Raw genomic sequence first — 13,049 nt, 5'->3', positions numbered from 1 at the left:
GACGGGGTTCGACAACTATCTTTATCAATAAAGTATAAAACAGTAAAAGCAGTAGAGTAAAGAAAACTATCGGAAAAATGAAATAATAGTAAAATATGCACTCGTCTTAATAATCGGCTTGATACGCCTTAGATTATTAGGGCTCGTGCCTGTATGATAAGGCGCCCTATGAGGTAATGTTAGACTAGCGATAATCTACGCTAAGTCGGTTGGTATTGCACTTCCATCTTCAATGGAGTGTCTGGGGTTTTGTAGATCACTTACGAAGTCGGTATTATCTTTACGACGATGTGTTAAACTCATGGTTCGGTGAGGTTTCTTGTAGAAAACACAAGGTATAAAAAATAGTATATTCTTCTGAAGTTTTACATGATGAAGATCAGATAGGATCGTACAAGTCTTCTATGACGATAGCTTGATCGCTTCTGCCAATGATGATGGCTAATCCTATTCCTCTACATGATAAAGCTTAGGTAAAGAGGTACAGTCTTCTAATGACGATCACTAACTCTGTTCTGCCTGTCTACCATCTCTGTTACAAGTTATGAAGGAACAGACAGTAGTTCGAACATATGAACATACATACAATGACATAGTTTCATACGAACACACAATCGAATGAGACACGCTACAGATCACGTAGGCCGTTTGAATAATAGGTCGGGGTAGTTGTCTCAAGCAGGGAGCTTGGACTAATGTTTATAAACAATTGAATGACTACAGGTGACGGCATGTTATCTTAGCTTACATACTTATTGTATACGTCATCTTTAGCGTCTCTAGTCTGATCACATTCCTGCAAGCAATCTGGTTGACCTCTTTAGTTTTAGACTTTTATATATATGGACTAACATTCCATATTTTTATTATGTAAACACTTACATTAGCTCGGTCAGCTACCAAAACCAACTACTGAATATTACTCAAACTTGACTTGCATTTGACTTATAGGAGTGTGATACAGACACTATGTGAATATATATATATATAAGTAAATAAAAATTCATGGTGTACATGAATTGATTCAAGTAATAAAATAGAAAACAATGATATTGGTAAATAATAGTGATCACATGATATATATAATGATACAGTTTTTCACTTCATCTCATTAAGATACATATGCTACAGAAAATACTAATGTACTCTGATAATTGCATAGAATGAAGATTAACATGATAAAAATCATATTTTAACTGATAAAAAATTTCATATATGAATTGATAAAATTATTAATGTTTATGCTGATTGATTCGTTGATTTCTGATTCATTAATCAATATACTAACTCATATATAACTGCAGATATTGGTAAGATGAAAGGTAACAGATTGATTATAGGCTACCTGATTTGTTTATACATATGTATATGGATTCATATAATTATGATTAATATATGTGCACTTTAAATAGATTCCTATTGCGTACACGCAAAGATATATTTAGATTCTGATATTTATGATCATTTATATAAAGAGATTCCTATTGCGTACACGCAAAGAAAATATATTTCGACTCTGTTATTTATGATCAATTATATATAGGATACATGATACTTATATATAGGATACATGACCGAGGTTATACTACTACACTTTTAACTAGCTTTCGAACAACTTTTCGTCCATTACACAGTTCCAGACAACCACTTATAGCCAATGAAACGGCCTTTTTCAATGGTTGAAAACAAGGGGAAAATTTGCCTGGGCGGGTCCAACATTCTATATTGCGCTCATACTTATTCTCTGCATCCTAAGCTACACGATTACGTTCGCGATGAATAGATCATCCCAGCACGAGTCCTTCGCCAGCAAAGTAGAGTTGAATATCCTTCGGGTCGTAATTGTCGGAAGTATGTCCCTTTTTGTAGTCGAATTCCGACAGCCGCTGGAGCATTCCGCATTAAAACGAGATTAACGACGAGATACGGTGTCGGTCGAAGAAGTCCATGAAATTCCTTTCACATTGTAGGCGGTTGTTACTTGACTGTAGTCGTCCGCTGCGACGAACGATTTTTTTGAAGTTGCGATGTGAAACTCTCGTACTGCAGGATACTGTAACCGGTTCCATTAATCAGCCTGCAAGTGAAATTATACTTGTCACAAGGGCAAAGTAATTCAGACGACATCCAAATACAGGGGAGGGGAGAGAGCCATTTAGACCAGACGTAACCCACATGAATTCGCTGATATTTTGGAATTCAAAAGAATCCGCTGTACAAACTTTTTTATCCATGGCATTAACAATGAGTGAACCTATCCAGGTCTATGATGACTTGTAAAAATATCCATAATTATAAAAAATAAATAGATATCAATACGAATCTCAAAGAAAATTCGATATTACTGGTAGTAAGTTACTAGACAAAGAAGTGGAAAACGGAGCTATTTGTAAGATTGCCAGGCAACATAAGAGTCAAAGAGAAGATTAATCATGATTCTATGTGCCCTAACAAAAGTTTAATATTCAATTTTCTCGTGCGCATCCTCTGAGGTTAATTTTTAAAACATTATTAATAGGTAGGAGATGCAACGAAAAAAAAACCCACTATGTAACTAATTTCTATATAAACTTTGGGTTTTCAAGAAAAAATGTGACATTTTCCCATGAATGTGATTTACTTGAATTGTAATAGGCTAATGTTGCAAGTAAATATTTCTTATCCACAACTTGATAATTCTAAATGTCCGTTTACCCATGTCATAAGCTGAATTATTGACTCTAATTGTCTATGAGGTTCAGAAAAAAAAAAATTAATTCATTTTGTTGTTATAGAAATTCTATTTGCTTATATTGTTCATTAATTTTAAAATGATTACAAGTCCTTAACTAATTGCATTACACACACGGATAAGAATATGGTATGTGGCCTGTCATGTGACCTATGAACCACATGTGAAGTTCATGAGCTGAGCATTCCTTTCTCCAGTCAATCTGCTTTTGCAAGCAGAGACGACACACAGATGAAGCCTGTGTAAGCAGATTATTGAGGTTAAAAGGAACAAATGCTGATACGGCAATGATGACGTCGTCACTTGGCAGGAGATTGCTCTCAGCCAGCTAAGAGTTACGTTACTTGCTGTAAGAGATACGACTTTAGTATTTTCAAATGATATTTTAGTGTTTTAATTCTCCACCCGCATGAGAAGAATGTCTGAAAAAAAAAAAAAAAAAAAAAAAAAAACAACAGTACCAAAATTGAACAATATATTAGTTTCATGTTGGCATTATGTTAAATAAATATTCCTTATTCAAACTATATGAAAAAGGTTTTCCATACAAAATTCTATATTATTATTAGCCCTGTATAAGATTCATATAGGATTATTCCATAGATAACATTTTCACTTCTAGACTTCCTGACTTTAAAATCTCTTTTATTTTATTTTATTTATTTTATTTATTATTAGTTTATTTATTTATTTATTTATTTAATTTTTTTTTTCATTGACTACGAATATAAATCACCGGGACAGACAATATGTCAGTAGATTTTGGATATGTGTTTGAACTTTTAGCTTATTTGTCATTACTAAAGCGTTAAGTTAGAGTTCAAATCTTTACGCATATATATTTGGATATTTAATGGTTACGTTTTGCTTATTGATTATCGTGATTCCTTTTTTATTATAATTGTAACCCTTCCGACTTCTTACGGAGTGTATTATATTGACTCCACTTGTATCCATCTTTATTTTATTTTTTTATATTTATTTATTTATATATATATATATCTTTGATAAATTAATGGTTGGCTTGAATATGTGGAAAAGTGTTCTAGCGGCGTACCGTATAAGGCTACTTGCGGCATCAATTCTATAGATACAAGATATCAATGATAAAGGTATTTAAAACCGCGAGAACCGCTATAATCCAGTTCGGATCCAACATCACGAGTGTAACTCGTAAGACATTGACACTTCCTATTTAATTATCCGTTATTCTACCAAACCGATTGACTCTGGGTGATCAAATATATTATTGGTTTCTTAATGGAAAGGAATTCACACAACGTGTTAAGGAGATTATTATCGATTTACACCAACCCGAGTCACAGATTATTATGTGTTGAATTCCATATTTACTGATTTAGCACTCATAAATATTCCTAACGCACTCAATTTCGGTGTTTGTTTGAGTGCTATTAATTCTATATAACGTGTCAAGGAACTATTAACACTAAGAAGTGGTTATTTCCCTTTCTGTCAGACTCGTAATTCCGTTAATAATTCTACGTATATTCTTTCAAGGATTGATTTGGCACAGGATAGGCTCCTAAACTGACAGGTGTCTTAGTGTATTCCCTTGTTTTCATGACACGTGTTACAATTAGTTATGTGCTTTTTATATCTGTAAGCATTGTAGGCCAGTAGAGTGATTTGGCTTTCTGTGACATACTATGGAACCCTGGATGACGGAATGCAACCAGTTTTATGACGATTGGTATGCAAAGAGATTATTATTACTACCTGGTCGTTAGTCATCTGCTGTGTTCTTCGGGTTTTCCTCGTCACAGACCTACATATAATATTACATTTGATTACATTATTCTGATACACATACTTTAAATGTACTTTTGCTTTAAGTTTCTGCTCAAAAGTGTTTATTGTTTTTGCTTAGCCGCTGACCCTGTTTCCGTTTCGAAGTGTTTATTGTTGGTGTTTATTGCTGCTGACTCTGTTTCCGTTCGAAGTGTTTATTGTTTGGGTTATGTCTGTTGACGCTTGTTTTGTTCAGTTTGTAACAGTTCTGCGCTCCGACCCAGATATCCAATGCTCGCGATCTCTTGGGTTAAGGAATTTTCTTGTTTAGATACGGTTTTAACAATAGGTACGGATGTTTCTATATCTTTTAGTCTAATTAATGGTTATTTGGCGGTATGGTGCGGGATTGCGGGTAAATAATGCGTCAGCTATGATATTTGCTTTCCCAGGTAGATATCTTATCTTGGCTCCCAAGACCTGAATGATCATTTGTCACCGAGTTCCTTTTGGACTGTGATTAAAGCCTTTGAAAAAACTAGGTAAAGGACTCATGTTCAGTAAGGACCTTTATCAGGATAGCCATAGATTATGAACTTAAGATGTACTAGTGAGTTAATGATACCTAGCCCTTCCTTGCTATTACTGCATATTTACTTTCAGAGGGCTTTAGTTTACGTGAATAAAAAGCTATAGGGAAGAACTGTTTATCATATTACTGAAGTAGTATCCCTCTTACCCCTTGGTCTGAGGCGTCTGTTGCAATAAAAAAAAATTCCTTATTTAAATCAGGGATTTTAAGTTAGGTAAGCTGCATTTTCCGCTTTTAAGATATCGAACGCCTGTTGATGCTTTTCAGACCATAATAAATCTACGCTCTCTTCGTAAGATCTGTTAAAAGGAGCTGTCATCATTGAAGAGTTACATATTTACATACCATTGTAATACCCACTACAGCGCAAAAGTGCTGTATCCCCCTTTTACGTTAATAAGTACCGGAAAGTTATGAATAGCCGACACCTTACCATGGACTACTTTTAAGACCTTGACCAGACACATAAAACCTAGATAAACATGTTCGGTTTTAAAAAACTCACATTTAGATATTTTACTCTGAGATTATTTGTCTTTGTCTCTGTAGCACTAGCTCTACTTTATGTGAATGTACTTCTAAGGTATTAGAAAAGATTACAAGAATCTACCATATAGGCATGTAGGGTATCCCCTAAAAATCTCCAAACACTATTATTGTAATTGGGGTGCAACGTAAGCCGGAGGCATACGTAAAAATTGATAATGTCCCCTGAGTGTGCTGAAAACGGTGTATGAGGTACAATCACTTAGGTAATGGTATCTGGTAAAAGCATTTAAGTAAGTCCAAGTTGGTGAAAAAAATTTATTCTAACCTAACAGAGATAAGATGTCGTCGGTACATAGCACTGGAAACTATCGGAGTCGTTTCTTATTGTTTAAGCGACAGAATCTACGCAGATACGCGAAATCCGATCTTTTATGGCATGACATTTGAGGGAAAAATTATATGGGCTTATTTGATTTCCTAATGGCTCCTATTACTAACATTTTTCAACTTCGTCATTATCTCTATTTTGAAATTTCATTGAGAGTCTACACGAAGGTACGTATATAGCTTTATGTTTGTCCTTAGACCGTTTTTGTGTTAAATTACATCCGTTCTTTTCCAGAGATCACTCGCCAGTGGAGAAACTTCCTGGTATTCAGGTAAAAGATAAAAAAAAAAAAAATTTCTGCTGAATCACCTCTGCTTGAATGACTTTACGGATATTACTTTAGATAGATTATCAGAGAGAATCATCCACGACTGGTTGGGCGTGATTAAAAAATTAGCAACAATAAAAAATGCGATATTTATAACTTCCGTATCCACGATATGTATACTTTTAGGGCTTTGTTCGCGGAAATCGTTATATTTCAGAGTGTCGGGAAGGAGTTAAAAATTTCATTTCCAGCAAAGTCTTTTCACACGCACTAAGACATTCGAGGGTGCATGCTTCTCGAGATTTTTGCGTGCAAAGTACGACTGCGGTTGTGGGAGAATTCTGTTGGGTCATTTGAACAATGTTACGATTTATGAGACAAATGTATAGTTCCTTTATATAAGTTATTATTTTGATTAACTGTCTCATTTTTGTTCAAACGGATTTTAATATGTTTGAAGGTTTATAGGATTTTCCTTTGATAAACACGCCTTATTTTGCAGGATGTAAGATAATATTTTGTATACCCCTAGATGGATCTTACAATTACACTACATACAGATCAACGTTTTTTTTTATAACTATAGAGGTATCTGTAAACGCTCGCTTATCCGGACTTCTCATTAGGGAAGTTCGAACAACAGACGGTGAGTCCGAAATACTGGTAATTAATTGTACTAAAAGGAATAAATAAGATATTCTAATTTTTACGGCGCCGTACAGTCGGGCTTAATCCTACCAGATATTTTATTATGAACTTAATGTATTAAAATTACTAGAACCTGCTCTGATTACTTGATACTGTCGTGTGATCATAGGAAAAATCCTTTTTAGTTCAAAAAGATATCGGTATGTATGAACCAACATCGCTTTTCCCCACTGTGCTAGAGTCGCTTATTGTGTGGAATTTGCTTCGCTTTGAAAACTCGGCAGATTTAACTAACCTTGACCGCTTGACTAGGTGACACAGTCACCGAGTTTGCTTGTTTGATTCTGAACGGGCTACTGTTTCTATTTCTTTTTGTAATAATTAGGATCCTTCTCTTTATTACCATCGGCAACGTATTGTGTGTTTTTAGCATTATGTTGCTGGTTACGTATAAAGCAATGAATGACGAACTATTAGGAACTGAGCGATTACTAATAAGACAAGTTATCACTACTGCATACAATATTAACTGTTTGTACTTCATTCTGTGCTAAAATTTGAAATAGTGAGGGATCCTGGTCAGCGCATTTAGCCTGATGAAAGTTTTTTACAGACATGTTATTCCTTGCAATCCAGCCATATTTTTAAAGTTAAGTGAGTCATTGAGGTTCGATATTTTATATAACTCAAAAAACTCAAGGCTAAAACTGCGATCGGGACTTGCAAAGGAGCATTTATTGTCATGACCCGAAATAGTGTTACCTCTAATTTATATAGATTTGTACAGGTGTTCCACTTGTTTTTTGTGTGTTTTCTAATCACTACGGTGCTGAACGACCCCTATCCATGCATCTGTATAAATACAGACGTCCACTGCGTAAACGCATATTCACTGTTTAATATGATTTGTTACGTAAGGGATTAATAATCACCCAAATGATAAAATTAACATAGTATATGTTATGATATTTCAGTAGAACTTCTGGAACGACGACCTCAAAGATAAAAACTCGCAGTAGCGAAATCTCATGATGTAGATAATTCTGTAAAAAGTAAGATTAAGAATGTCTCGTAACTTCAGCCACTGGAATAAAACGAAATTCGACCTGCAAGGAAACACTCAAAGTTACTCCAAATGAATAAAAAATTGTACTTAGCTTGCTTTTTTGTGGAAGTCACGGTGTTCCGATAACGACACACGGCCATTGGTCCTCCTTCCCTATTTAGCGGACGACCTGGTTTGGCTTCAGTTTCCCCCGTGCGCGTTGTTTCGATGATTCGAGCCCTTGAAAATCCGATGCTGCAGACGCGTTCGGTTTGTTTTCTTGCAGTGCCGGAAAACGCTCAATAACGATGTTTTCTTGAATGATTCTAATGAGAGACGAAGCTTGCGTTGTCGTGAGAAAAAGACACGTCGGTTTTGTTTCTTGAAGTTATTCACTAAACAATGATACTAAGTTGCTTGAAGAATCTGTTGCTTTCGTCGTCGTTGAAGAGTTCTTATTGTTTTCTGAAGTCGCTCACTAACGATGATACTATGTTGCTTGAAGAATCTGCTGCTTCCGTCGTCGTTGACTTCTTATGATACATGATTTATTATTCTGGTTTTTCTTCGTAGACGTTGTAGAGTTCTTCTGGTACGCGGCCACCAAATTATTAGGGCTCGTGCCTGTATGATAAGGCGCCCTATGAGGTAATGTTAGACTACGATAATCTATACGCTAAGTCGGTTGGTATTGCACTTCCATCTTCAATGGAGTGTCTGGGGTTTTGTAGATCACTTACGAAGTCGGTATTATCTTTACGACGATGTGTTAAACTCATGGTTCGGTGAGGTTCTTGTAGAAAACACAAGGTATAAAAAATAGTATATTCTTCTGAAGTTTTACATGATGAAGATCAGATAGGATCGTACAAGTCTTCTATGACGATAGCTTGATCGCTTCTGCCAATGATGATGGCTAATCCTATTCCTCTACATGATAAAGCTTAGGTAAAGAGGTACAGGTCTTCTAATGACGTCACTAACTCTGTTCTGCCTGTCTACCATCTCTGTTACAAGTTATGAAGGAACAGACAGTAGTTCGAACATATGAAACATACATACAATGACATAGTTTCATACGAACACACAATCGAATGAGACACGCTACAGATCACGTAGCCGTTTGAATAATAGGTCGGGGTAGTTGTCTCAAGCAGGGAGCTTGGACTAATGTTTATAAACAATTGAATGACTACAGGTGACGGCATGTTATCTTAGCTTACATACTTATTGTATACGTCATCTTTAGCGTCTCTAGTCTGATCACATTCCTGCAAGCATCTGGTTGTTACCTCTTTAGTTTTAGACTTTTATATATATGGACTAACATTCCATATTTTTATTATGTAAAAACACTTACAAGATTACCTGTTCATACGCGGAGCAAAATTTATTTTTCCTATTTAGCACCGTAATGGAAGTTTGTAAAGACAGAGTTAGAAATATAGAAAACGATGAAGTGATCTACAGGATAAAGAGACACCGAGAGAGATGTAAAGTAGTCAGGAATAGGAAAACAAAGAAAGAGAAATTTGGTTTTGAAGTAAAAGAGCAAAATGATGGAAGGGGGGAAAGCACAACAACTGGATAATTTGACATTGTCATTGATAGCGATAAACTATCATAAAATACCACTGCTCTTGTATGGGATATTAGTGATAGAATAAAATATTGTTAAGAAAAAAATATGGAGTGGGTAGAAAAAAATTCTAAAGGTTTTCAGAGCAGGCAGCAGTTACCAAAGGGTTAAAGGAATGTTATAGAGGACAACGGCTATAGTACGTCAGACACTCATGACCCCTGGGTTGTGGCCAGGGAAATACAGCAGTGCAGCCAGATCTACTTAGCCATTTCAATCTTTCCCTTAACAGTAATCCATAGTTTATGGCTTTTTCCTGAGACCTGTCATTTACTGTATTGTTGGTTTAAGTAACCAGTGACGTTATGCCAACCACATGTCAGCCGGAAACTCGAGATTTTGCAGCCCAGGTGAAAAATCATTTCTCCATCTCTTTGTTTATAATGAAAACAGTTTCTAAAGACCATATCCCAAGTCAAATGTGTTTTTCTTGTCAGTTTTTTAAACTCGTGGCTAATTTAATTTCGTGTTTGTTAAACACAGGAATTACTTATTTGCCCCATTGATTAAAAACCTTAATTGTCCCTGGAGACCATTATAAAGTCCTTGTTGCTTATATGAAACGGTATCACATCTTCAATGAAATGGTCATTAGTTATGTAGGCTACATTAGCCTAAAAAGCATATAATATGAGGTTGAAAATCACAAGTAGAAAGACAAATTTAGAATGCATCATTTGTATATTTTCTAATAGCTATATTGGCATATATATATACCTATATATATATATATATATATATATATATATATATATATATATTATACATATATATATTTACGTATGAGCCGGCCTCATAGTGACCCAAATACGTAAAGGGAAATATTTTAGGGAAAAATGCAGAATTACTCTATAATAAGGTCGCCATTGAAAACCAGCTGATTAATCTACATTACATTTATTTACACGACAGTTTGTTGAAAGGCAAGCAACTGGGCCGCACGGGCCCCTCTTTTATCTCTCACACAAGGGGGAGAGCTGGCAAAAATCAGATTATAACACCAAATGTGGGTTTTCAAATTACTCAATGTTATCTTGCGGTAATGCAGCACTTGCGGGCGCGGAGACTTGGACACGTGGACTCAGCAAATCTGGAAAAATTCCCAGATTAGACATAAAATGAAAGGAAGTCTTCTTGCACAAGCTACAGTCACTCAGTTTTTATCTAACACACTGGGGGAAAAGAACTCTAGTGTTTTTAACTAAGGTATGCAATGAAGACTAATCTTTAACAAGTCACAAGGGGAAGCACATGGCCCGATGAAGGACAAAGGGATTTGGCTGTAAAAGTGATACAAGGGAAATTTGAAAATGAAATTAGGAAGAGTCGTCTTGGAGGAAAAAGAGCTGGTTTGGAGTTTTGCACTTTCTAGACGTACCTTAAAGCCTTGAGGCTTGAACATGTGTCGTGCTATGAAGATGGTCCCACCAGCGTGTTTGGACAAAGGGCTGACTTCCTGTCAGAGGAGGAGAAGGCACGTCTGGCTTCGACTGAGAAGGAAGCTGCTTGTCTTGGAAACGTGTGGATTTCACACAGAGCCTCCAGCATTGTCTGAAAAGTGCGAAAACACAGCCAGCAAATTTGGAATTTGGAAGGGAAAGAAGTCTTATGGTAGGAATCCCTAAGCCATATCGAGGCCTAGCTAATCCCAAGATCTGTCTTTACCCTAAGATTCAGCCTAACCGGAATTCCTTTTCCCAGTCCTACCTCCTGTTTCTCTCCCAAAATCAGCTGATTTAGGAGAAAACATGGCTGCTCTTTTAGACTAACTAAAATTAATAAATTCTGGGTAGACAAGAGGGGCAATAAACATAATAATAATAATAATATATATATATATATATATATATATATATATATATATATATATATATATATACTGTAATATATATATATATATATATATATATATATATATATATGAATGTTATAATTGGCATGTATCAGACGCTGCTCATTTAGCCCTTTTGAGGTTTCGTTACCCAAGGTAAAGTAGACAAAATATAATTGCCATCACCTGATAAAAGCAGTTTTTATGGTGATGCTCTACAGTAAAGTCCAGCTCCAACTTTCTTCTTTCCTCTTATAAAATGATTGTTAGGAGAACACTAATCATTATCAACAAGATATTTTCAGATGCTATTTTTGTTTTTCTTTATTTTTTATTTTTTATTTGGTATCTTGCTACGTATTCTACTCCTTTTCCTAGTATGGTACTACCCGTGCATGCGAAAGTAATAACTTTGAACCATTTTTGAGATAATGTAATTTACTGAAACAGGACCTGAATGTAAAAGTTAGGAGCTTATGAGGAAGCATCATGTATTAGCTGCTCTAAATCTAGAACGATTTGTCATAGACATATTTGCACATGTAAGAGTGCATCTTGTTTTGTTATTTATGGTAAAGTACAGCTCAATCATTTTGCTTTGAATATGGCTCATATTCTATATTAAGTAAAGAAAAGTAAATTAATCAAAGAAAGGAATGGTACTTAACTTTTTCACTTAATATTTTGCGTGCTTGACTCGACAGTTATGTTCAAGGTTTCTAGTTTATCTCATTGCAATGCAGTAATTTACTGTGCTTCATATGCAGCAATTTGGTTTAATATCTCTGTTTTTTTTTTTTTTTTTTTTGTATTTGTCTTTCTTCATTAGCTGGCTTTCACTAATGATAAAATATATCATCTTTTTTGAAATTATGATTAAAATGTAAGTGTGCTTTGTAGTATTAGTTTTTGCTAAATACATTACATCCTGCTTTTAGATCTAATTCTTGTGTAATGTTTTAATTTTTCCCAACTTCAGGACACTGAACAGTCATCCCTCAAGAAGCAGTACCTTAACTTAAATGAAGCTGTGTCATCTCTGAAGTCTTTAAATGCAAGCTTAGAGGAGAGCATAACAGCAAGAGAGCAAGAGTTGACAAAAATGGAGGAAATGGTGGCTAAATTCAAAGAAGACCGGGAACAGATTATTGGTCAGGTACTTTTAACTATTGGAAATAAACAGTAATGAAACTTGGAGTCCAAATATATTGTTGATTTTTTTCAGGGAGAGGGGCCCACATGACATAAGCTGTCACTGGGTGATAGCTTCCGGGGTTAAGATCATGCCTACTTCTGCACCAATTCCATGTGCTCTTCCAGAATACACATTACCCCTTCAAATCTCTTCTCCAGTGCCTATGTTGTTTTACAATCAGCTAATATGGCCTGTTCATATCTCTTTAATTTTTTATCAGTTTATCCATAGAAAGTATGTAGAAATGTTTTCATCAAAACTGTAATTTCAAGTTATTAATATTGAATAAGAAATGGTAAAATGGAGACCTCTAAGGAGGAAAAGCTCATTAAAAGACCTGTAAATTAGTTTGGTTCAGAACAAAATTTACTAGTTAACGTTCTGAAAATTTTAGTGTCACATAAAACTAAAACCTCTTACCAGAGTAGACACCAAGGTACGTAGTATGAAGTGGACCCCTTCAAAGAGTTGAGG

General features: G+C 35.2%; 1 protein-coding gene across 2 annotated transcripts in view; it reads left to right on the top strand.

Annotated features, from left to right (window-relative positions):
- LOC135211208 (cingulin-like) overlaps positions 1-13,049 on the top strand; it is a 51,520-nt gene that overhangs the window by 567 nt on the left and 37,904 nt on the right. For both annotated transcript variants that reach the window (XM_064244440.1, XM_064244439.1), the window contains exon 2: positions 12,360-12,536. In XM_064244440.1, the coding sequence (XP_064100510.1) occupies positions 12,360-12,536 (177 nt within the window). The remainder of the gene's footprint in view (positions 1-12,359; positions 12,537-13,049) is intronic.

Source organism: Macrobrachium nipponense, chromosome 4, assembly GCF_015104395.2.
Source record: "Macrobrachium nipponense isolate FS-2020 chromosome 4, ASM1510439v2, whole genome shotgun sequence".
In the NCBI taxonomy this organism is placed as follows: domain Eukaryota; kingdom Metazoa; phylum Arthropoda; class Malacostraca; order Decapoda; family Palaemonidae; genus Macrobrachium; species Macrobrachium nipponense.
This window is presented reverse-complemented; position numbering and strand designations above follow the sequence as displayed.